General features: G+C 52.7%; 1 protein-coding gene across 1 annotated transcript in view; it reads right to left on the bottom strand.

The window, feature by feature from the left end:
• The window catches only part of Nrxn2 (neurexin 2), a 103,159-nt gene extending 86,749 nt beyond the window's left edge, over positions 1–16,410 (bottom strand). Inside the window, exons 1-2 of the mRNA XM_052191372.1 lie at positions 15,681–16,410; positions 1,499–1,516 (exon numbers count right to left, since the gene is read on the bottom strand). Coding sequence (XP_052047332.1) covers positions 1,499–1,516; positions 15,681–16,410 — 748 coding nt within the window. The remainder of the gene's footprint in view (positions 1–1,498; positions 1,517–15,680) is intronic.
• Between the last annotated feature and the right edge of the window lie 9,946 nt (positions 16,411–26,356).

Below are 26,356 nucleotides of genomic sequence, written 5' to 3' on the forward strand. Positions count from 1 at the left end.
TTCCAGAGGAGACATCAAGAGCAAGTTAAAGTCACTAAATCTTATCTCCAGCCCTCAGATGGCTGTGTCCACCTGGATGTGCAGACTCTCTCCTTCTCTCTCACATGCACACAGACCTAGGTAAACAATGACACACAGAGATGCAAACACAGATGCAGACACACAAAGCTCTAATGGCTCCTCCAGAGACACATGGACACACGCCATTCCATGGACAAAACAATAAGCTGGTGCCCAGCACGCCCACACAGACAGCCAAGCCACATCCACATAAATCTGTGCACACACAACACACACACACACACACACGCACACGCACACGCACACGCACACACACACGCACACACGCACACACACACACACACACAGATACAGACACAGGGTCTGGCCTGCTGAGACCAGGGCACCCGAGGAGACCCAGAGAGAAGAAACACAGACAAGGTAAGCTGAGGACACCACGAGGAAAATGGGTTCCACTCAGACCCGGACCTACAGCCCTCACTGCCTGCCCTTCCCAGGACTCACACACCCTTGGTGTCTCTGTGCTCCTCCGAGTGCATCCTACCCACTCCCTTCCCGGGACAGGGGACTGTGGCGCAGGATGATAACCAGGATAAGGCCTTCCCTCGTAATCATTTCGCCAACTTCACTGTCGTGACCTAGAAGATCAACGTGATCCAGCCTCCAAGTGTAGACCATCCTACCCTCAATCTTAGTCCACCCCAAAGAAGAAACAGAAGGAAAAGCAAAGATAGAGAGAAAGTTTCTAAGGACAACAGAACCCAGAGCATCTGGGGAAGGACAGGGACAGAGAAGTCCACAGACAGAACCCTGGAGAAAGAGAGGCAGAGACAATGACCAGAGAGAGAGAGAGAGAGAGAGAGAGAGAGAGAGAGAGGAGACGGAGATCTGAGAGACGCCCACTGCCACCCTTGCTGTGGGACTGGTTGAATGAAGAAGCTGATCTCTTCCTTAAGCCACGGGCACCTTTAGCAGAGTAGAAGAGCCGGCCCCACCCACACACCCCAACCGTGGGGCAGACCCGACCCTGCCTGCACTCTCGCCCACACCCCCAATGGCATGTAGCAGCATGAGTTCTCTGCAGCCAACCCTGCCACCCCCTACTCTCTTTACATAGCCACCATACACTTCCTAAGCTGGGCAAAGCGGTGTCTAACTACTCCCTCTGGGCACTTCCAACAGTACCAGCTATGCCACTTCCCCCACTCACCATCTCTTCCCTTCACTGCAAGGCAGAAGGCTGGGAGCAGCGTGGGGGAAGGAGGAGGACCTGCCCTCTACCCAGCAGCTTCCCCAGTCAATGAGCAAAGAGGCCCGGGAAGAGGCAGTCCAATGGAGGAGGCCCCAGACCTCCTTCCCCCTGGGCACCCCGCAAATATGGGCAGGTGGGGAGCTGTTGCATGGCCAACAACACCCCTTTAAATGGACCCCACGGGGAAATATGCATTACCCTAATGATCAAGGAGGTTCCACTCACCTTCCATGGGGTGTTCCTCTAAAGTCAGCCAAGGTCAGAGAAGGGAGCAGGGAGAGAAGAGAAAGGAAGCCTGTTAGCAAATGTGCTTTAAGACCAAGGGGTTCCAGGTTCCCAAGCCCACCAAGGCCCTGGCACAAATAACCCAATCTAGAAACCCTAAATCTCAGGGAGCAGCTTTGCCCTGGACGAGGCAATGGCCACACTGTCCCCTGAATGAGTCCTCCCTTGAGCAAGGGCAGGAAGGCTGAGAGGGACCTCTACATTTTGCACTAGATCCTATTATACTAGGAAATGGAGGCCCAGAGCAAGGACATGACAACCCAAGATCACAGGGAGGCAGGAAGCAGGTCTGCAGCAGGGCAATGAGCAGCCAGTCACCGACCGCCAGCCTGGCTTCCCTAGTCCCTGAGGCAGGCTCCTCTCCCGCGTTCATTCCACTGCAGCTCAGAGACAGATGGGGACATGCTCGCACCAGAGACTGTCTTACTGAGCTCGCTGAGACACACTCGCGCTCAGTGACACACTGACACACATAAGCACAGAACGGCCCACTCCTGCACTTGGTTCTCAATACAGCTCACACTCATAGTGTTCCAGTAAGGATCTGGCCAGCCTACAGCCCACGACCCACCCAGGAAAAAAACAGGCATCTGCACCGAGTCAGACCACAGTTCTGTGGCAATGAGCTGGGCTTTGGGTCAGATCCAAGAAAACCCTTGGATCAGATTCTGCCCCAAACTACCCAGCTAAGTCACTCAGCCTCTCTGCACCCCAGCTACACAGATGAGCGGGTGAACTGTCCCTTCTTGCCCTGGCTCTGCCTCTGGGATCGGGAGAAATGTCTTCACTCTGCATGGAATTTTTATTTGTTTTCATTTTTGAGTGTTTCACAGTCTTGTTCTATATCCAAACTGGCCTGAAACTAACTCTGTGGTCTCTAGCCTCTAATGGAGGGTTAGCCTCCTGCCTCCTTAGCGCTGGGATTACAGGCATGCACTACGACGCTCAGCTTTAAGCACAGCTTTAGGGGGGTTGAATTCAAAGCTTTGTGCATGCTAAACACATGTTCTACCGATTGAGCTGCATCCTCCAACTCCAGAATGTGTTTGCTTATTTATTTGTTAGCTTGTTTGTTTCAAAATACTGAATAGGCCAGGTTGGCCTCAAACTCATTATGTAGCCAAGGTTAGCCCTAATGTCTTAATCCTTGTGCTTCCTTCCACCTCCCAAATGAGCCAAAACGTCCTCTAAATGATTCAGTGAAACAAAGTGTATCCAGCTGGATAGTTAGTTATCTTAAGTTCAGTCAAAATCAGAGGACCACACTGAGGACCTCTAGGCTGTGCTACAACCTATGGGCCATCAGCCTCACCTGTTTAGGGCCTGGCCTGGAGCTTGGGGCACACCTGATGTGGAGAGAGAGAAAGTGGCTGTGAGCGGTTCCTTCAGCCAAGCCACGTCTCTTCACACAGGCCTCACTCTGGCCCACTCTGTAAGAGGACCAAGGAGCTCCCAGATTTAAACATGTCACTCATCCACTGACCGAGAGGATGTTAGATGGAGCCAAGGCAGAAGAGAGAAACTCCACAGCCTGCAAGCACACAAACGCTCAAGGAAAAACACACATTCAGATCCTGAGACGGAGACAATTCACATGCTTGCATACATGCTGTGTCCTCCCTCCTGTGAGCACATTCTATGGGATTGGTTCTTAGAGAGGGGCATTATACTGCAAAAACAAATATATTATTTATCGCACACCATCCCACCTGTGACACACATGCAGAGACAGAGTGCAAACGCCAGCACCTGCACAGCAGCCTAACGATACTCCCGATGCATCACCCCCACTCCCACACGCCCCCAGGAAACACAAGTCGTCTTGCCACCTACCCATCTCTGTCCACCCACAAGCTTCCATATTACAAAAACACTCTACAGTACCCAACAGAGAGGCTTTGGCCTGACCGGTACACCACCAGTGCTGTATAGACCACGATTCTTCTAAAGCTACCGAGCCTCATCATAACTCTGGGGGAGTGCTCTGAGAACGCCTTGCTGGAACTTTTTGGTCCTAACATGCTAAGACCCTAGCCAGTCCCAAGCTGCCACACCTGTGCAAGTCGCTTTGATTTCTAGACAGTTCCACATAGCAGATATTTCAAAAAGTATTTCCAGGCTGTAAAGATCGTGGTTAAGAGAGCTACCTGCTCTTCCAGAGGACCCTCGTTGGGCTTCCAAAGCAAGCGGCCCACACCACCAACTGTAACTCCAGCGCGACGGGCTCAGATGCCTCTGGCCTCCCTGGACCCCCACTCATGTGCACATACTTGCACACAGACACACACAGTGGAATGTAATTTAATTTTTTTTAATGGGTTGGGGAGATGAACAGTGGCCAGGGGTGCTTACAGAAGACTCAGGTTCCGTTCCCAGCATTCCCATGGTGGTGGCTCACAACCACCTATGAGCTCCAGTTGCAAGGGATCTGATGGCCCTCCCTGACCTCTGCTGACACTGCATCATGTGGTACAAGCACCTGTCCTCGGGGACGCACACATACACATAAAGTAAAATAAATATTTTTTAAAAGAATAATTTTAAAGTATGCTCGGGAACGTGAAACCAGTGAGCCCCTGAGACGGCAGGCTCCATCTGCTCTGCGTGGTCGGCATCCCTCGCCTGTCACCACAGGCCCCTCCAGCTGTCCCTCCCTGTCCCTTAGCCACATCTCTTTCTCCATGTTCTCACCCATAGCTCACCTTGATGCCTTGGGGCAAAGGCCTTGTTTTCAACCTATAATTCTCGATCTCTAAAAAGTGTCCCGCAGGGTAGTGGTGACACACACCTTTAATGCCAGCATTTGGGGGGCAGAGGCAGGCGGATTTCTGAGTTCGAGGTCAGCCTGGTCTACAGAGTGAGTTCCAGGACAGCCTAGTTCCAGGGCTACACAGAGAAACCCTGTCTCAGAAAAACAAAACAAAATGCTATCTAAGCTAGAGTCAGGCCCCACTACCTCATCTGTCGCATTCTACATCAGCTTGGCTGCAAGCCTTGCAGGCTCCATGGTATACCCCTCCTCTCTGAGGAGGAGACACATCTGGAACACTCTCCATCACCATCCCTTTACCCAGGTGCCAATCAGAGACTCCACACTCCCTCCTCTCAGAGGATTCTTGCCTCTGGCTGGCCTGTCTTGAGGTGGCTTCGGAACCCTCCCCCTCAAGCCCTCTCCTGTCTTGATTGGGCCAGACACCCAGAATGCACTCCTCCCCCTTTTCATACCAGAACTTGTGGGTTCCTCCTTCTAAATCTCCCATCCCCCATCAGTGCAGCCCAGCTAAGGCCGCATCTGTCTGTGGGAGCTTAGATAGGCCTCTGAGAGGACCTCCCTTCAGTGAAGTTTACTTCACCCTGCAGTTTATGCCCATATGCCACCTAAGTTCCTTGACACATCTCAGTAAATTCCCTCTTCAATCTCCTGGCCTGCAACAATCCAGGCTCCAGCCACACCCAGCCTCTTTCCATTCCCCTAACAGGCCATGTTCTATCTACTCTCCCCAAAATACACACACACACACACACACACACACACACACACACACACACAGCAGTCTGAGAAATCCAGTTTCCCCTCAAGACCCGTGTTGATACCTGTGCATTCTGAACACAGGAGAGCAGCAGTTACCTTCTTCTGGGCCAGCTCTGGGATACACACATCTTACCACTGCCCCTGTTAAAGCTACATGCAACTGTAATTTCAACTCGGCTTCCTGATGGGACTGCAAAACTGTACGAGACAAAACAATGTCTCATTCATCTCTCTCCCCCCAGCTGCGTGCTCAGCTCCTGGCTTGTAAGAAGACATGGCTATGTTTGTTGAGTGAATAATATAATAACACTTCTTGTGTTCTGAGCACTAAAGCAGGCCTGGATCCTGTTGTGTGCTGTTTCCTGTACCCGCCACTACTATTATAACCCTTGAATACAAATGACTATGCCTCTGTTAAGAGTTGAAGAAACCAAGTGTCCAAAAGCAGAAGCAGAGCTGTATACATGACTCATGCCTACCACTGTGACGACAGAGGTCAGGTTCCCGGGACCCACACAAAAGCCAGGTGAGCCAGGCGGCCCATATAATCCCAGAACACAGAAGGAAGTAGACACAGAATCCCCAGGGCAAAATAGCTAGTCAGAGTATTCAAAATGGTGAGCTCTCAGTGAAAGACCCTGCCTCTGTACATAAGGTAGAGAGCAAGTGAGGAAGTGTGTGTGGTGTGTGTGTGTGTGTGTGCATGTGGGCGTGTGTGTGTGTGTGTGTGTGTGTGTGTGTGTATGTGTATATATATGTATGTATATATATGCAAACACGAATACCACATACACGCATATGGGGGAAAATGCAGAAGCAACTTATCTAAGGTCACACTATTGGTGGCAATCAAATTTGAATCTGGAGAACCAGCAAAATGGCTCAGTAGGTCGCATCCCTGAAACCTACACAAAGATGGGAGGGGAGAACTAATTCCACAATGACTGCCCTCTGCTCTCCATGAGTGCCATGGTGTACACACTCCAACATACATCATGTATACATGCGTGCACACATACACACTATGCGTGCACACATAATTATAATTTTTAATAACATCTCAAAGTCTGAAGAGAGGGTTCAGCAGGTAAAAGCGGTGACTTCTTCTCCAGAGATCTGAGTTCAGTTCCCAGCACCCCATGGAAGCTGACAACTATAACCCCAGTTCCAGGGGACTTGATGCCCTCATCTGGCCTCTGGGGGCACCAGGCTAGCATGTGGTACACAGACAAACACTCATATACATAAGATAAAATGAAATACATATCTTAAAGTTTTAAAATCAATAATTGATTTAATCCAAGGCTGGGCATGGTAGCACGTGCCTTTAATCCCACCACTTGAGAGGCAGAGGCAGGCAGATATCTGTAAATTCAAGGCCAGCCCGATCTACAGAGTGAGTTCCTGTACAGCCAGGGCTAAGTCGAGAGAGTCTGTCTCAAAAAAAACACCAACAAAACTTAATCTAAATCCCCTAAGCTTCAAGCTTGCAGCAAGGGCTGCTACGGGTCAGCTGGAGGAATGCTTGCCTGACCCCAGTCCCCGATTACATAACGAGACACCGTGGCACATCCCAGAACTCAGAAGGTGGAGGCAGGAGGATTAGAAAGCTCAAGGTCATGCCTGACCACATATCTTATGTGAGCTTAGTCTAAACTACAAAACAAACCTGAGTCCCATCTCCTACCCAGCCTTACCCTGACCCAATATGGAATGGAAGCACTTTTTTTTTTTCTCTGTGTAGCCCTGGCTGTCCTGGAACTCACTCTGTAGACCATGCTGGCCTCGAACTCAGAAATCTCCCTGTCTCTGCCTCCCAGAGTGCTGGGATTACAGGCGTGCGCCACCACCACCCAACTGGAATGGAAGCATCTTGAGAGATACTTTCTTAACCTAAAAGTCAAAACTGCTAGAAGCTTCTGGAGTGCTAATCCACACTGTATTTTCCCACAAAGCACAACCAATCTTGTCACCTCACCATTGCTGGAGACACCAATTCCCTCACACCCCACACCCCCAGCAAGGAAGCCCTGGCGTCCTTCTGCCCTCTTGGTCTAGCCTAGTACCACCTCTTCCTCAAGGCCTCCTGAACCTACTGATCTCCAGGACGAGCTGCCAGAGCATCGACTTCCGGCTCGGTCAGTTTCAGGTTCACAGAGCCAGCAAGTAGCAGAATGGAGCCTTGAAGCCTCGAAGCTGCCAGCCCTTGCAGCCATCCTGTGCCTTTCCCTGAAAACACCCTGCTCAGCTCTGCGCCACTCCCAGAGAGGCCCGCCCCTTCTGCCTGGCATCCCTTCCGCCCCTGGAAGCTGTTGCTGTCACATTTCTGATCTAATCCCAACCTGCACATGCCTGTGTACTCGGTGACCTGGCTGAGGACAGAGACAGCACTGTCTCATCTAACAGGAACCCAGAGTTCCGGCAGATAGTTATGGACATCAGTGAAGGTGGGGGAAGTGGGGAGGAGGGCTAAAAACAATGTCCTCAGAAAAGGACAGCCAAGCAGGAAGGGTCACATCCAGGGGAGAAACCATGGTGACACCTGAGGGAACTCATGGCCTCCCTGAGTCCTCAGGGGGGACGCTCAGGGAGGCAGAGAGGGTGATAAGCTCCCCCACTGAGCCATTCTCAGCCTTGGTGAGTTTTGTGCTTCAGTGTGATGACCTGGCTTTCCAGGGTGAGTTCTTTCCCAAGAGCTCAGAACACAGGTTCTCCTGCTTCTGCACCACAGGGATGGATGCCGTTCTGAAACAGCCCAGCAGGCCCACAAGCGCACGGGTGCCCTGCGCATGCCTGGCTTAGGGGAGAACCTGTGGCCCTGAGATCTGAAGCAGTCACTGGCTTCTGGGGAAATGTTACCTCTAAGGAGAGCCAATAGCCACGGAGCCAGAGGGACAGCTCAGCACTTAAGAGCACTGGTGCTGTTCCAGAGACTCAGGTTCAGTTGCACACGGTGACTCACAGCTCTCTGTAGCTCCAGTTCCAGGGATCCAACAAATCCTCTGGTCTCTTTGGGTGCCGCACCAGGTAGTACGCAAACATGCAGTTAAAACATCCACACACAGCTGACATGGTGGTGCAGGTGTTTGGTCCCAGGACTCTCTGTGAGTCCAAGGCCAGCCTGGTCTACATAGTAAGTTCCAGACCAGCCAGGGCGGTGGTGGCGCACACCTGTAATCCCAGCACTCTGGGAGGCAGAGGCAGGCAGATTTCGGAGTTCGAGGCCAGCCTGGTCTACAAAGTGAGTTCCAGGACAGCCAGGGCTATACAGAGAAACCCTGTCTCGAACAAAACCAAAATCCAAAAAAACAAAAAACAAACAACAACAACAACAACAAAAAAGACCATGCCTAAAAAAAAAAGAAAAAGAAAAAAAAAAAGAAAGACGTTCTTCTAGCTGGGCTGCCTTGTCTGGCCTCAGTGGAAGAAGAAGGCCCTAGCCTTGCAGGGACTTGAAGTGCCAGGTGGGGGGATACACAGGGAGGCCCCCACCCACTCAGAGGAGAAGGAGAGGAGAAGAGGGGAAGAATGTATGAGGGAGGGGGCATTGAGGAATGTAAAATGAATAAATAAAAAAATTAAATTAAAAAAGTTCCTGCCGCCCCCCCACCCCACACACACACACCCTGCCCAGTGATGGACTATAACCTGAAATTATGAGCTAAAATAAACCCTTTCAGGGCTTTCATCACAGCAAGAGAAATGAGAGCACTGGGATAGCTGTGCCTAAGGAAGGCCACGGCCACTCCACTCCACACGGGCAAACCCAAGCCCTTCCGGACCCCTCCCCTTCTCACCTCTCTACCACCCTTCCAACCTGCAAAACGGAAGCTTCTTGTTCTCTGAATCCTCCCTTCCCACCTCCACCACAGAGGCGGGGTCAGCTCGCAGCTTCAGTCTCTGTCTGTCACTGCAGCTATCCCAATGGCCACCACAGCTGCTGTCACCCTTCCTGGCTACTCCAAAACAATCAACATTCAGGGCAGGAGGCGTCTCTGTAAAGTGTGTCTAACACACAACATTAGACATGAGCTCAACTCTGCAGAACTCAGGTAAAAGCATAGCCTAGTCTAATCAGCAAATTCTAGAACCAGAGAGAGAGAGACCGTGCCTTAAAAAAATGGCAAGGTAGATGGCACTTGAGGAGTGACACTAGAGTTTATCCTGGGGCTGCATGCATATATGTGCACATGCGTTCATATATGTGCATATAGACACATACACAAATAAATGTAATTAAAACCTCGTTCAAACTCTCTTCCAATGGTTTCTGCCCCATCTAACTGCTGTACAGAGTCCCTCTACGCTTTACTGCCTGTTTCCCACATACGGCTCTCACCTTCATCGCCTACCTGCTCAGACCCTGTGTGCATTCGCCAGTCTCCACAGCCAGTTCACATCTACTGTCACATGAGTGACTTGAACCAGCCACCCAAGGCCTGGCCTCAGCTTCTCCTCCTCTACGGATGGCACGCCCGTTCCCTCCCTCCCATGCCTCTTTAATAGCTGTCCCTTTGCCTGGCTTGGCCTCTCCTGAGCCAGTCCCAAGTAATATTTCACCACCCGATTAGCAGTCCTCTTGATTTGTAAACCCTCTCCATCCTTGAGACCCCAGAGTCCTTTGTTTACAGGAATGGCAAGGAGGATCTTAGCGGACTGCTAGAACCCTTGCCTAACGTGTGCTAGGCCCTGAGTTCGATCCCCAATACTGATAAAATAAAAATTCTTAAAACTCTACTCCTACAAATTATCTACCACTCATATACATATACATACTACACACACACACACACTCTCTCTCTCTCTCTCTTTAAATAAATAAATAAATGAATGAATGAATAAATGAATAAATAAATAAATATGGTGAAATCTATTTAGAGTCTATCCCTATGAGCTTTAAAAAGAATACAGGATTCAGTACTATGCTGCCTACAAGAGACAGACTTTACTTAGTGCACATCCATCCATCCACACTTGGCACAGCACTCGCACAGTGGTCTAAGGACAACCAGCAAGAGTCAGTTCTTCCTTCCCATGTAGGTTCTAGAGATTTCACAGGTCATCAAGGTTGGTGGCAGGCACCTTTACTGTGGAGCCATTTTGGTTTTTGACACAGGGTCTCATTATATAGTTAAGGATGGGGAGGAACTTGCCATGTCGCCTAAGTTGGCTTCAAATGTGTAGTGTTTCTTCAGCAGTGGTCCCCAAATGCTAGTAATACACCATACCTGGAGAGCAATCTATTGTGGAATCGCTACCCTACCGCGCCTGCCATATCTCAGGCAAGTAACACACTGTGAATTGCGCCTTTGGATTTAGTTTATTTACTGTTATTGGAGGTTGAATATTCTTTTTAAAAGTATGTATCTATTTCTTTTTATGTATGTGCGTATTCCTGAATGAGTTTCTGTGCGTCAAATGTATGCAAGAGTCCACAGAGGCCAGAAGCCTCGGCTTCCCTAGAGCTGGAATTGCTTGAGGGGACTGTGAGCTGCCTTATGTTGGTGTTAGGAACCAAATCTGGATCCTCTGCAAGAACAATGCTCTCCACTGAGCTGTCTCTGCAGTCCCAAGCCAAGCATTATTTCTTATCTGAAATGTTTGAGTCTGGAAGTATATTTCAGGATTTTGGGGTTTTCTTTTTTTGTTTTTGTTTTTTTAATTCTAGGAAGGCTGAATATATATAATGAGATGTCTTGGGATATTCACTCCTTTAATACACCTATGCATATAGTGTGCAGGTGACTTAATACAGTGGTTTCACTCCATCCATTTTTTCTTACCCTTTAGTCCATCAAATGAGGTTGGCGTAGAAGATTCCTCTTGCAATCATGTCCGTACCCCTCAGCATCTCAGTCTTTAGAGCACTTTAGACTTGAGGTTTCTGGACTGAAGCCTGTACTTATTGAGCATTTTCTCTGTGCCACATGCCACTCTCTGGACTTTATATGAACTCACCAAGATTGTTGTAGCGACTCTTTGAGGCAAGTACTATTATTACATCACCTCACAGACGGGCGGACGGACAGACAGACAGACAGACAGATGGGTGCTCAAGTAAGCCATGAAGTCACTGGCCAAGAGGCCTGAATGCAGAGTTGCTTAAGCACTCCCTGCCTCTGTATCTACTTCCTCAACTGAACTTCCGACGCCGGAGCCCCGCACACTACAAAGGGGCCTTGATCACCACCTGTTGAATTAAATTGCCAGCCAACCAACAACACAGAGTGTCCATCTCCGCAGCATGCACAGTGACAGTCTCTTCCTTTGTCTCCTGATCGAGGTGAGCACCTGACACTCGGCCCAGTGCATCTGCGCCCTGACTCCATCTGGGGTCCCCACACCTGCCTGCACAACCCTTCTTTCTCTTCCATTCTTGCTCTTCTCCACATGCACACATGACATGGGGAAGTGCAGATGGCAAAATCCCTGTCTACACTACCCCAACCTTGTCACCCCGTCAGCAGCAGGAACACTGATGCTCGGCGAGCCATCCTTAGCTCTGTCAGCAATTACATGTGCCCAGTCGCCCCAGAGAAAGCAAGCGGCAAACATTCCGCCATGTGGGCTCTCGGTCGCTGGGTAAGCCAAGACCCCAGGAAATTACAGGGAGATTCCAAAAGATCCGCAGATCCATATGTATACAAACATCTCAAGGCAATTTGGTACATCTTGCCTATAAAGCTAAAACTATTTCTCCTAATGTATATTTTATTAACCACAATGGTGAATACAACATCAAAGTCATCTAAAAGCTTTTCTGAATTCATGAGAGCTTAGAGTCATTTGTTTTCCCAATAAACACATATAAAAATAATAACTAACTCTTTGGAAGGTTGTACTGTGAATTACTGACTTTTAAAAATGTCCTTGGTTTCTGAAAAAGATGGAAAGCACTCAAAGCAGGTAATAATGAAGTGACTGTAGCTTCCAAAGGAGGGTAAGGACCCTGACTCTGAGTGTTCAGAGATCTGTCGGGATCTGGTCCCCTCAGCTTTCCTGCCCCCAGCCCCAGTAACTCACAGTGGGAGGCCATGTTCTTCCTCCTTGGGTGGATAAGAATGTGCTAGAAGGACAGAAAAAATGGCTTGGTAGATAAAAAGTGCTTGCTTCTAAGCCTGATGACCCAAGTTCCATCGCTGGGACCTACATGGTGGAAAGAGAATCAACTCCGTGGGCTGTGCTCTGACAAGCACATAAGTGTTGTGGCATGAGTGCCCACACACACAATAAATAAATTAGTGGGATTTAAAAAAATAAAATAAAATGGAGGTTTGGGGAGGTGGGTCCGTGGTATTTACTGCTCTTCCAGAAGACCTGAATTAGGTTCCCAGCTTCATTCAAAACCTTCTGTTTCTCCAGCTCTAGGAGATCTGACATACATCTTAGCCTCCAAGGGAACCAGGCATGTACATGGTGCACGTACATACATTTGGGCATGCGTGTGTATACACACACACACACACACACACACACACTAATGATAAATAAAATCTTAATTTTTAATGAAGAAGCAGATGCTGTTTCTGACATCCTCAGCGTGTCTTAGAGAAAAGCCTGACAAGATGGCCCACACTTACAATCCCAGCACTTGGGGAACCAAGGTGGAAAAAGCATGAGTTTGAGGCCAGCCTGGGCTACATAGCAAGAGTGGCGCACAAGCACACACTCACACAGACACAGACACACAGACACACACATACACACACACACACACACACACACACACACACGCACATACACACACACAAAGAATGAGCTAGAAGTGATAGCACTGCTCGTTACAAAGACTGCTTAGGGACTCAGGAACAAGCCTAAGAAGGAGCAGACTGAGGGCAGGGGGAGGCAGGAGGGGTCAGGAGTTCCTGCTGCACCTGCCGACTCCAGGTGCACACAGTCAGTGTCTTCCACCCCACGCCCACCCACAACGCAGATCCCAAAACATACACTTGTGAGTTTTCGTCAACACATATGGCTTTACCACAAGTCTTTGTTCTCTCAAATACTTATTAATATCTCTCCATTCATTCCCCAAGTCTTAATCAAACACCCACTAGCTGCCGTGCGCTCGATTCAGTGCAGAGACACAGACACAACCTGCCCTTTATCAGACAAAGCACCTCTCTCAACGGATCACACACAGCGATATGTACACACCACATCCACCCCTACCCATGCCAACTGTCACCAACAGTGGGTCAGATGCACATAGCCATCTTTCTTAGCTCTGCCGACCCAAACATTTATTTAACTCTCGCATATCCACTCAACAAAACCATCTCTCTCACCTACAAAAACTTGGACACATCGGACAATGGATGCTTTCAGTGAATGGATTGGCAGAGATGCCTCTGAGTACAATTCCCATATACTGAGGCCTAATTCCACCGTGGCGGGACTGTGCAGCAGTTACTACCGCCTCTTTGTGGCTCGAATTTCCCCTCCCTTAAATTAGAAAGGCAGTTCATCCTGTTTGGGGGGGGGGGGGTGTTAGGGTGTGTGTGTGTGTGTGTGTGTGTGTGTGTGTGTGTGTGTGTGTGTTGGTTTGTTTGAGAGAGGGTTTCTCTGTGTAGCCCTGGCTGTCCTGGAACTCCCTCTGTAGACCAGGCTGGCCTTGCACTCACAGAGCCACCTGCCTCTGCCTCCCAAGTACTGGGATTAAAGGTGTGCACCACCACTACCCAGACTTCATCCTGTTTTCTTAGGAAGGCTAGGTGAGGAGGGGGTCATAGGAACTGGAGAATAAAGTTAAGGCTCTGGAAATTTCTCATAAGTTCCAAATGTCTTGTCCAAGTCCCTCAGTGAAACACACACATGGGAACCTGCACAGGGCCTCAGCCCCTCCTGGATGTGCCCTGGCCACTCTGCTAGGTGCTGGTCTCCAGGCGGTCAGAGCGACACTCAAATGGACCCATTCACACATAGGCACCCAAAACCACGGTGGCAGGCTCGGGGCCTCTGCACAGTTTCACAGTTTAGGGAGCGCCTGAGCTCCTTGGAGAAAAGGCGAGAAGGTGTCATGTTAATATACTCAGTTCCTAAAGATGTGTCCCGAACATAGTTCCACAAAATCCTAAACCCCGCCTTAAGTTTTCTGTTGGCTTGCCTTTTTGCTTTGTTTGTGACAGTCTCATATAGCTCAGGCTGCCATCAAACTCACTAAGGAGCTGAAAATGACCCCAAGCTCCTGGTCTCCTGCCTCTGCCTCTCAAACGCAGGGATTATACATGTGCGCCAACACACCTGGCTCCTTCACCCACCATAGCTGCAAATACACAATCGAAATGCTGAAGAACAGGCTTCCCGTAACAGCGCTGTATCTGCAGACCTGGACCCTCCCCAGGCTGACTGAAGACACACACCCTCAGGGACACCATCCCCAGGGCCACACTAGTTTGAGGACAAATACTCCCTCAAAGACTCCACCTCTTTGAAGGTGCACACATGTACATGTACACACGTGTACACACACACACACAATTGCAAACCAACCCCTGACTTGTACAGTAGAGACAGAAAAACAAATGCTACCACACACACTTGCTGGATGATGAGCTGCCACCCTGAAATCAATGCAGAAAATTTCTCCTCTGACCAGTCACACCAAAATAAAAGCAGCTATTTCCTTTGTCCCTATAAAGCACAGCCTAGCTGCCCTCAATTCAACCTCTGTTCTTTCTCCTGCCTGCCAGTGGGCTCAGCCATGTGACCTCTCTTACAAACTGGGGTGCTTTAGAGGCCCCAATGCCTTCCTTCCAAGTCCCCATATTCTGTCCCACCTTATTCCAGGGTGTCAGCAAGGCTCATCCAGCCTTGTCATCTCCAGCCCAGCCCCAAACTGGAAAGCGCTCCCGAGTTGGAAACACAATCCTCCCCTCCCGCTCTCAAACCTGGGAGAGACTGCGTGGCATCCAGACCCATCACCAAAAAGGTCAACTTTTAGTCAGGAACCTCAGCCACCCTCTCATGCAACTCTGGAGATTTCTATGACAGAATCTCTCTGTCCCCACCTCCCTCTTCACCCTCCGGTGTAGGTCTTCAAGCGGATTTCTGTCCGAGTCTCACAGATCAGTCCTTCTCACAAGACAGTGGCTACCGCCAGTACCCCAGTTCTTCAGAGGCCTGGGTCACTCAGATCCCTCCACCGCTTATCAAAGGCCGAACCCTGCTTCAGGCCACACAAGCCCCCGCCCCAGGTACCGGTCCCTACTCTGTCTCACAGGCCCTCCCACAGCCACGGCCTGCACAGGTCCCACCCGCAAGACCTTACCATCCATCCACTCACAGGTCCCGGGCCTTCAGCCCCTTCTGGACCTCACCATACAAGCCCCTCACCGGTCTTGCTAGCTCTCACCCTGGCCACGCCCAGGGCCACGCCCACACCATCCGCTGCGGTGGGGTGGGGAGGGTTACTCTAGAGCAGCACCCACCCTCACGCCCTGGCGCCAGTTTAGTAAAACCTAATCTGGGCACCACCGTGCAACCATGGCGGGCTGAAGCACGTTCTCACTCGGCCTCCCGCCCCAGCACAGCCTAGCAGGCCCCGGCCCACGCACCCTTCTACCTCCTCGCGGCCGCGCCGGGGCTCACCTTCACTGCAGAACTTGCCGCCGAAGCCAGTGTGGCTGCAGTCGCAGCCCACCTCGCCGGGGGCTAGCACGGTGCAGAGGCCACCGTTGGCGCAGGGATTGCGCGCAGGCGCGCACAGGGGGTCGGCGGCCGCACCGCGCAGACCCTGGCTACCCAGCAGCGCCGGCGGCCGCTCGCCCAGCTTCAGGTTGGCCAGGAGGCCGCGGAAAGGCGGCTCGTACTTGACGGTGCTGAGCGTGAGCGCAGAGAGGCGCACGTCGGGTGGGATGCCGCCCACGAACAGGTCGCTGGCCACCTGCATCTCGCGCCGCTTTGAACGCACCTCGGCGGCGCGAGCTTCGCCGTCCACCGCCAGCGCTGTGCGCCGCGCGTCGCGGGTCAGCAGCACCATGTGCCAGCGGTCGTCGGCCACCGGCGTGTCCAGCTGCAGCGTGGCGGGCTCGGCGCAAGACAGCGTGAAGCGCAGCCGCAGGCGCCCGTCCACCAGCAGCAGCTCCAGGAAATCGCAGTCGCCGCCGTCGTCCAGGTAGAGCAGCAGCGCACGCGTGGCGTTGGTGCGCAGGCTGAAGCTGAGCTCGCCGGTGCTCGCCGCTCCCGCCCAGCGCGCGTAGCGAGCCCACTGCCCGGGGCCGCCACCGAACTCCAAGCTACGGACGCCCGCCACCAGCGCCAGCAGCAACAGCAGCGGCAGCAGTTGGGGTGGCGGTTGCCACCGACTCCCGAGCGCCATGCCTCCGGCGGCCCCGACGCCGCCCGGCCCCCGGCCCCGCTCAGGCTTCAGAGCCGCGGGCGCATGGGGCGGGGAGGGGGCCGGGCGCCCCTCGCGCGGAGCGGGGCTCCCTCGCCGATTCACAGTGCCATGGACCCAGCCGCCGGGGCTCACGTATCCACGTCCCCGGAAGACAACGACGGCGGCTGTGGTGGTGGAGCCCCTCCCCCGCGGCGGGCTCGGATGGAAAGTGGGGGAGGGACGCCTGCAGGGAAACAGAGAGGAAAGGTTTAATCGAGGGCTCAGATTCAAGGGGTGTCGTCGGTGTCTGGCTCTCAATCTCAAATTAGCAGGTGACCACCTGTTTCCTTTTCGCACTTTTTGGTTTTTGGAGACAGTCTCATCTAGCCCAGGCTACACCCACACCCACACACTCCTTATGTAGCGGAAAATGACCTGAAATTTCTGATATCCTCCTGCCTCCACCTCCTCCTCTTTCATGTGCTGGGATTACAAGTCTGGTCCAGCATGGCCAGCTCCCTTGAGGTTTTCAGCTCGCCTTGACCTGCACAGGTGCTCCAAGATAGAGAAAGCATCATTCTTGGATATACTGGGGGGCTAACAGTTGAGGTGGTGCTCATATGGGCATTATTGGTTTGAGGTGTGGACCGGCGGAAAAGTAACACGGTAGAGAGTCTATACGAAGCCCAATGAAGAAGCCCTCACTAAAGTCCAAGAGTCAGCACCCAGGCCAGCTCCCCGAGGGGCGGGGCCGAGGCGCACTCCTCCTGCAGTTTAACCCCAGCCAACCTCTCTGAGCTGCCTAACCTCTGGGCCTGGCTCCCGCTTTCAGCCAGGGATCAGGCTTTCATCAGCTCTTGGTGTGTTGGATAATGAAGTTGTTAAATAATTCATTGGGATTAATTAAATGCCAATTCGTCAATGGTACCACGGGGTTACCAGGCTGGGAAGGGGCAAGGGAGAAAAGCCAGGCAGGACCCAGGTATCCATCCACTCGAGAGCACAGACATCCAATTCCATGCCTCCATTTTCCCTGAACACACTTTCTGAACTCCCAACCTTACTTGGTGGCCCACTGTCAAATGTTCAGTTTCCACTTGCCCAGGTCTTTCTCAAGCTAAGGGTGAGTCCCCCTCCCCCTCCCCAAGATTCCGGTCCTCAGCTTCAGGTCCCAGTAACTGGGGTTCTCTTCAGCACTCAGCTCTTCCAGGCCCCCCACCCAGGCCTGGGGGGAGCTACCAGGAGGCAGGCAGGCTCATTTGCATAAAATTGCCTTTCTGAAATGATTACCCTTGTAACGGGCTGTCAGAGAGCAATTTATACCCCACGACAGGGAGGGGAATTTGCATCTCGTTAAACTCCAAGTCGTAATTATTTATATCCAACAACCCTCCTGAATATTGCATTGATTTTATTTTGGGGAGGGAGGGTGGGAAGGAGGGAGAGATGGAGGGGATACGAAGCCTGGGAAAGGAGCAGGGAGGGGCTGGAGTTTCGGAGGAGCCGGGGACAGGTGAGAGGAGAGGAGAGGAGAGGAGAGGAAAGGAGAGGAGAGGAAGGAGAGAAGCACCTGAAAACTGGTGGAGGTCGAAGAGTAATGGAGGGGAGAGGAGGGCTGGTGGGGAGAAAAGAAATAGAAGGTTGAGAAAATTAAATTCCATATTCAAATGGCATTTGTCAGGGCCCTGGATCCGGGGCATTTTTACAAATGTCGTTTAACTTAATCACTCGACGAGTTCCATTACTCCTGTTCACCCTTGAGGGACCCTACAGAGAAGTCTAGAGACCTGGCCAAGGTCACACAGACACCCAACAGCATATTAGGCTTCAAATCCAAAGTCTGTCCAACTCCAAGTGCCCACGATAGAGACAGAGAGCAGGACAGCCACAGGTGAGCTCCCGAGGGAAGGACAGTGACTCGGGGCAGGAGAACCGGAGAGCTACCTGGGAGGAAGCTGAGACATAAAAAGAAGCCGGCAGGGCTACACTGAAGACCCACATCCAGGGTGTACAGAGAGTGACGGGAAGGCAGGTGGCCAAAGTGACCAGTGGTCAGAAGAAAGATGAGCAGAGAGGGCTCTGAAGCCCTCGGGAGCGGCTAGGCAGACAACTGAAATACAGCTACAAAGCCAGTCCCCTACCGCAGCTCTTTCACCCCTTCTGCTGCTGCCTACCCAGAGTCCTACAGGATAAGATGGTACTGGGAGGAACCAAAGTATCCTGCACTGCGCCCCTCTAGGACAGCCCCTTCCCAGTCAGGGAGAAGAGAGCCAGGCCTGCAGCCCCCATTTCCCTGCAAACGCTGTTGGTTATATATAGCGAGCCACTGCTTCTCCTCATTGGGTAATGGAGATAATTAGCATGCGCGGACTAATTAGCCAATCAAATTAAATGCAGCACCTGCTTCCAGCCTGATTGACGCCCTCACCCCCCCCCCACACACACACATACACACGCATGCACCTCCAGCCCAGGGCAGGGACAAGGGACCCTGAAGCTGGAGCATAGAAAAAGCCAAAGCTCCTCTTCTCCAGAAGGGGCAGCCAGAGACCCCCCCAGCAGAGGCCCAGCCCTGGTGCCCAAAAGACTGACCATCCCCACCTCATCTCCTCCCCCTCCTCTTCCAGGGTCTCAGTCTCAGTCTGGCCCAGCCTTGCCTCTGTCTGCCTCTTTCCTAGCCCCCACCCCCACCTCCGGACACTATTTTGGGGAGAGAATTAATTAGCTATTGATTTCCACTGGTGGAAGGAATGAGATTGTGTGCTGTTGTCCACTCACAAACCCCCGGCCTGGGGGGAGGGGTGGCTTTCCTCTGCCCCACCCCCACCCCAGTCCCCTGTCATGCTCACAGCCCAGAGACTCAGCCCTCTAGGGCAATAGCAGAGGAAAAGCCTAGGAAAGATGTCTTGTTCTGTCTGTCCAGTCAAGGAGTTGAAGGAGGGTGGATGGATAGAGTGGGGGAAGGTGGGGAGGATTCCAGAGACTCCCCAGGTAGGGGCTTGGGTCCTAAGAGCCAATGACAGGTTATCTGGTTGAGAGCGGGATGTAGAATGGTTGAGAGTCCAGAAACGGGTGACTCCAGCCAGTCTGTATAGAGAACGGCCAGGTGCAAGCGCCTGTGTGTAGGCAGCTGTTGGGCAGAGGCTGGGTTTGTGCAGGCCCTCTAGGGAGAGTGAGGGAGGGCAAGGGCTGGCTTGCAGACCCCCCATGCTCATTGTCCATTCTCCTCACAGTTCTGCAATAGAGGCCTCCTGACTCTGCACCAGGGTCAAGTACAACGAAGCCCAGCCCTCCTGGAGTCCCCTCTCTGGGGACCCAGGGGCCCTTGGGACAGCTTCAGATTTGCGAGGAGGCAGAAACAGCCCCGAGAGAGCAAAACAGACACCTGGGTCCTTTCCACTCCGCCTCACCCCACGGTGCCTGGGACACCTGCTGCTCTGGGCTGCCCTGCAGCGTTTCCTTCAGCCGGATCTGCTTCTGCTGGCTCTGCCTCCAAACACCTCTACTCCTAGTGCACAGGGATTCTGGGATATGACAGTCTTCCTCAGGATGCAGACAACAACCTCAACAACTCAGGATCCAGAGAGCTACTCCACTGCCCTATACAACTACATCAAGGTAAAAGTGTTAAGAGAGTTATACAGGCAAGGCGCCTCTCCTGGGCTTTGGACCCACAGTATCCAGGCACTGTCTCCTCAAGACCCATGCTTTTTCTCCAATGCAGGGACACCAGCCAAAGTAGCCCCCGGGGGCTCTTGCCTATTTACAGATGTCCATTCTGCCAGCCCCTTCTGGCCATGAGCCACTGGTCCTCTGGGGAGTTGACCTTTCCCGTAGCCTCACTGGATTCAGCACCCTGCCATCATCCCAGGACCCCCACCCACAGATAGACACAGGCAAACGGTGTGGTGCAGGGGGAGCTGGGGGGTGACTGACGGCATTCACTCATCCTGCCGACCCACACAGCCTCCATCTTCTCACAGCCAGGTCTGCTCCATTGCATCGTGTGATCTGCAGCCCTTTTTGCACTCCTTGCTCTGTGAGTTGCCAGGCTGGCCCTTTGAGGTGCCACCCTGTGCCTCTCCCTGGCCCTAAGAAGCAGTGTTATCACCCACCCACGTTCACAAACCAAGCAAAGGCGGAGGCAGGGTCTCTGGCACAGACGTTGAGTCTACTGATGCCAAGCTCGATGGCATTCTTCATTGTTGTACTGCCACCAGGCAGGACCTGAGGCTCCCAAGTCCACCTGCCTCTGGCCTTCCCCGTGGACAGACTCAAAACCCGCCTCAAGATGACACCATTTGTGAAGTTCAGTTCATCTTTTCCCTAAAGTGAAGCAGAGACTGGGCTGGAAATATGGCTCAGGACTGAAGAGAGGGGCAGAGAGTGTCCAGTGCTGACACAGAGAGGGGCAGTGCCCAATGCTGACACAGAGAGGGGCAGTGTCCAGTGCTGACACAGAGAGAGGCAGTGTCCAGTGCTGACACAGAGAGAGGCAGTGTCCAGTGCTGACACAGAGAGGGGCAGTGCCCAATGCTGACACAGAGAGGGGCAGTGTCCAGTGCTGACACAGAGAGAGGCAGTGTCCAGTGCTGACACAGAGAGAGGCAGTGTCCAGTGCTGACACAGAGAGGGGCAGTGTCCAGTGCTGACACAGAGAGGGGCATAGAGAATCCAGTGCTGACACAGAGAGGGGCAGTGTCCAGTGCTGACACAGAGAGAGGCATAGAGAATCCAGTGCTGACACAGAGAGGGGCAGTGTCCAGTGCTGACACAGAGAGGGGCAGTGTCCAGTGCTGACACAGAGAGGGGCAGTGTCCAGTGCTGACACAGAGAGGGGCAGTGTCCAGTGCTGACACAGAGAGGGGCAGTGTCCAGTGCTGACACAGAGGGGCAGTGTCCAGTGCTGACACAGAGAGGGGCAGTGTCCAGTGCTGACACAGAGAGGGGCAGTGTCCAGTGCTGACACAGAGAGGGGCAGTGTCCAGTGCTGACACAGAGAGAGGCAGTGTCCAGTGCTGACACAGAGAGGGGCAGTGCCCAATGCTGACACAGAGAGGGGCAGTGTCCAGTGTTGACACAGAGAGAGGCAGTGTCCAGTGCTGACACAGAGAGGGGCAGTGTCCAGTGCTGACACAGAGAGAGGCAGTGTCCAGTGCTGACACAGAGAGGGGCAGTGTCCAGTGCTGACACAGAGAGGGGCAGTGTCCAGTGCTGACACAGAGAGGGGCAGTGTCCAGTGCTGACACAGAGAGGGGCAGTGTCCAGTGCTGACACAGAGAGGGGCAGTGTCCAGTGCTGACACAGAGGGGCAGTGTCCAGTGCTGACACAGAGAGGGGCAGTGTCCAGTGCTGACACAGAGAGGGGCAGTGTCCAGTGCTGACACAGAGGGGCAGTGTCCAGTGCTAACACAGAGAGAGGCAGTGTCCAGTGCTGACACAGAGAGGGGCAGTGTCCAGTGCTGACACAGAGGGGCAGTGTCCAGTGCTGACACAGAGAGGGGCAGTGTCCAGTGCTGACACAGAGGGGCAGTGTCCAGTGCTAACACAGAGAGAGGCAGTGTCCAGTGCTGACACAGAGAGGGGCAGGGTGTCAGTGCTGACACAGGAATAAGACTAGAGCAGAGCTCACCAGCCTCTTATTCCTAATACTCCCACTGGACCAGCGGGTCCTGACCAACTGGACTCTCCTGCCTGGGCTCCACAATTCCCAGTGCAGACTGAGCAAAACAGATACCAATTCCCTGCCCAGCCTGGCCGGCAGCCTTCTTCCAACATCCATTCTGCTGGCTCTCTGGCCAGCCCCCACATTCATGCATGCATACATACACGCGCGCGCGCACGCGCGCACACACACACACACACACACACACACACACCTCCAGCCTTGCGAATGCCAGCCTCTCTCTGGTTCTCCTTGCTTCATGCCAGCTGGGAGAGACACAGAAGGGGCCTCCCCCAGGCGCCAGGGAGGAAGAGCTGGGTTTACACACATTCTGGTGACCCCAGAAGACAGCCCACGGACAGGTGGGAGAAGTGCGTGTTTTGAGGGGGAAGAATTTGGCTCAAGCGCTACAGAAATTTGCCAGAGGTCCAAGCCACGCAACAGTGGAATAGGCCGCCTCAGAGGGGGTGGGGATGAGCTCCCCATCTGTGGAGGTGTACAAACTGAGGAGGGATGACTGCTATTCAGAGACTCCGGGCGTAGGAAGGGGATAGCTCTTGAGTCATAACAAGGGGACATCAGACATCAGACAGTGTGGCCCAAGGTACCCTTCGATTCATAATGGTTTCTAAGGACACTTTCCCACCAAAGCCCCAGGCAGGGCTGACAGCATCCACAGGCTACAAACAGTTCTTGTGTTCTTTCCTACTCTCCTTTATAGCCCTGGTGACCTAGGGAAGACAGGAGAGGACCCAGACAGACAGACATCCAAACTACAGCCTCAAAACAGGCCAGAGTGTGAATGGTCAGAGCTCAGGAGCCTAGCTTCTAATGCCAGGTTTACCTCTATCAATCTGGGCGACGTCTGGCAAGTTTCTTAGCTAGCCTCTTTCAGCTCCCATTTCTTTCAGAATAATCAAAGTATTGTTGCCGGGCAGTGGTGGCTCACACCTTTAATCCCAGCACTTGGGAGACAGAGGCAGGCGGATTTCTGAGTTCGAGGCCAGCCTGGTCTACAGAGTGAGTTCAGGATAGCCAGGGCTACACAGAGAAACCCTGTCTCAAAAAACCGAATGAATGAATGAATGAATGAATGAATGAATGAATGAATGAATACATAAATACATAAATAAGTAAATCAAAGTATTTTGACCATCAGGAGATGTGTAAGATGCAGCATGGCTGAAATTTCTGAAGTGTGGTAAAGTGTGTGTTGTGTTGATGATCACTTCCAGAACCTCTCGGCCTTTCACAGCTGCATGTGTCTGGTATTTACTTTAATCCTTGCCAGGGCCTTAAAGAACTCCCCTGATGAGGGGTGTAAGCAAAGTGGATCCTAGTGAGCTTCCCTTTTACAAGACATGGGGCCACACAGGGTGGCACTTGCTAAGTGACAGAGCTGGGACAGTCTCCGGTTTGATTCTATGTTGCCTCTGGGCCCTTCTCCATTCTCTTAAATATCTCATCATGCCTAGAAAGAAGGGAGAAAGGATGGAGAAACCTGAGGCCAGGTGAGCATGAGTGACAGGTGTCATCTGTGTCCCTGGGACGGAGGGCAAGAGAGGCAGCTGTGAGTGTGTGCATGGTGAGGCTGCTGCTGAGCGGGTGGAGCTGTGTGGTGGCTGGGCTGGGGGCTGGGGTGCAGCGAATGGCCTGACAGCACGGGGCTGGAACCCGAGTGTATGGAGCCCCGGGTGAGTGGTGGGAGGGGTGAGCACGGACGTCATCCCTATGACACACAGACTTGAGAACACCCCAGTGATGCAGAGGAGACAGACGGCTTCCAGGGGTGGCCTCGTGAGTAAGCTTGAAGTGGTTGGAATGCTCTTGAAGGTGTCTGACAGGTGTGTGCGTGCACTGCAGAAAAGGATGCAATAATGATTAAAAAAAAAAAAAGTTTGCTGCTGCTGGTCCAGCAGGATGGCCCAGGGCGTGGCCATCAGTATCTACACAGAATAGAAAACCAAGTCCTGCAAGCTGTCCTTTGATCCCCACATGTGTACCATGATGTGCACATACACAAAAAGGAATAAATGAATGTAAAAAATATTTGAACACATGTCTCTAATTAGGGACTTTCCAAGGGCCCGAAAATACACCAGATTGAAAAGTTCATGGTCAGCCGGGCAGTGGTGGCACACGCCTTTAATCCCAGCACTTGGGAGGCAGAGGCAGGTGGATTTCTGAGTTCAAGGCCAGCCTGGTCTACAAAGTGAGTTCCAGGACAGCCAGGGCTACACAGAGAAACCCTGTCTCAAAAAAAAAAAAAAAAAGAAAAGAAAAGAAAAAAAGAAAAGAAAAAAGAAAAGAAAAGAAAGAAAAGTTCCCAGTCAGGAACATACTAAGTGCCTACTAAATACAATTGTGGCTACTATGATTATAGTCATCAAAACCCTCTCAGCCAATCTCTGAGACATGTCTCAGTTGTGTGTCTGGGAACACACCCCTTTTACACATAAGGAAAAAGAGGATCGCTGGTGGGCCAGGCACAGGCCGTGAGGCCTCACCCTCATCCACGCACGTCGAATGGTGTCAGTGGCAGAAGATGACAGTAAGATGTGCATTACTGAATGAATCTCAGCAAGTCCACAGGCCTGTCTGTGTGGAAGCGACCAGGACAGAACTACACCAACAGATGGAACCACAAGGGGTGGGTGGTGTGTGAGGACACACTTCTGGGAGTCCCCGTGGGGGCTGAGCGGGAGCTTGAATTGAAGGGACGGACATTATGTCTCCAGTGTCAGGCAGGCAGAGAGCCTTGTGTGGGGGAACAAATGCTGGAGCAGAATGGAAGGTTCTGCAGAAGGCCAAAGCCGGCCTGGAGTGACTGTGGTCAAGATGAGGTAGGAGTGGGTTTAAGAGCTTTCTTGAAGTACATTAACAACAAGAGAGTGACAGAGAGGGAGTTAGGTGGGAGTCGTGGGGTTTGGGTCAAGGCAGAGAGGACGTGACCACCTTCCAGGATAGCATGTGGTGCGTGAGGTATGGCAGGCAGGGGTTGGTGTGTCTGGGAAAGTGTGTAGGCGTGGTGTGCTCAGGAGAGGAAGCAGCGCGTGCCAGGAGGGCAAGTGGGCCTGAGGCGTCTGCGAGCCTGATTCTGTGAACAGTGACAGACGCTGTGCACCTCTGAGGGCAAGGGCTGGCAGGCAGTGCCTTGTCAGGAGACCTGGGGACACTTAGGGGCTCTGCGTGTGCCTCGTGCTGAAGTAGGGCTCCTGGAGGAGGTCCCCGAGGCAGGCAGGAGGTGGCAGTCTCTCTGGGCGGGGAGCAGAGCGTGGGTGGTTTGCTGCCAGGGAGTTGTATTGTATACGCAGGTGTGTGCGCCTGTGTAGGTGTGTGTCTGGGCGAGTGCCACCAAGTGTGTGGATCAGGGTCAGGATGTCTGTGTCACTGGCAAGGGTGGACAGGACAGAGCAGCTGAACCTGAGTCAAGACTGAGCCTGGAGAGACACGGAGGTCCCTAGTGGCTATTTTAGAGCCCTGTCCCTTCCTCTCAGGGGCAGCTGTCAGGTGGATTCAACCAAGGAGCAGCTCCCCAGCAGCCACTGCCAGCTGATCAGTCCCGCCCACCCGGGCGGCAGGCGGCTGAGGATGGCCGGAGTCTGAGCACACTTCCCTTAGCAAAGGCAAGGGGCCTCCCAGCCAGACCCTGCTCCCCCAGCTACAGATGGAAGTTACTCTGTCTCGGGCATATCCATCCCGGAGCCCTCCCCAGGTTTGGGGTGGCGAGCTGGGACCTGAGTAGCTGAAGCACCCCCAAAGCAGAAGGCCCTCCATGCAGTTCCGACTGGCCGATCTCCCCCCCTTTTTTTCTTCTTGCTCCCTTCTCTCTCTCTTTTTCTAGCAGAAGACAGAGGATGTAGAGCTCTCCCCCAGAAGGAACGCCCAGACACTGAGAAGGTGGACAAGAGGGAGGGGTGGGGATGACTGGTCCTTGTCTACCCCACCCACCCACAATATGTGCAAAGAACGAGGGTGCACGAAAGCCGGAAGCAGTCAAGGGGGGCTGGAGACCCAAGACCCACCCCTCAGATCTTCTTGAGCATTACGGAGCTGGGCACCCTTCCACTGTGGAGCACCAAGAAACTACCCCTCCCATCCCTGCCGGTTCATTAAGGCCCTGGACGCCTCCTAGCACTCAAGAGGGGGGTGACAGCACAGGCGACTGTAACAGCCCAATAGCCCCCACACACACAAATCCAATTTTACCTCCAGGAGCCCACCCAGGGCTCATACCCCCCATCCCAAAGAACCCAGGCAGGCTGCTCCTCCCTCTGGGGG

This window comes from Apodemus sylvaticus, chromosome 1 (genome assembly GCF_947179515.1).
Source record: "Apodemus sylvaticus chromosome 1, mApoSyl1.1, whole genome shotgun sequence".
Taxonomy (NCBI): domain Eukaryota; kingdom Metazoa; phylum Chordata; class Mammalia; order Rodentia; family Muridae; genus Apodemus; species Apodemus sylvaticus.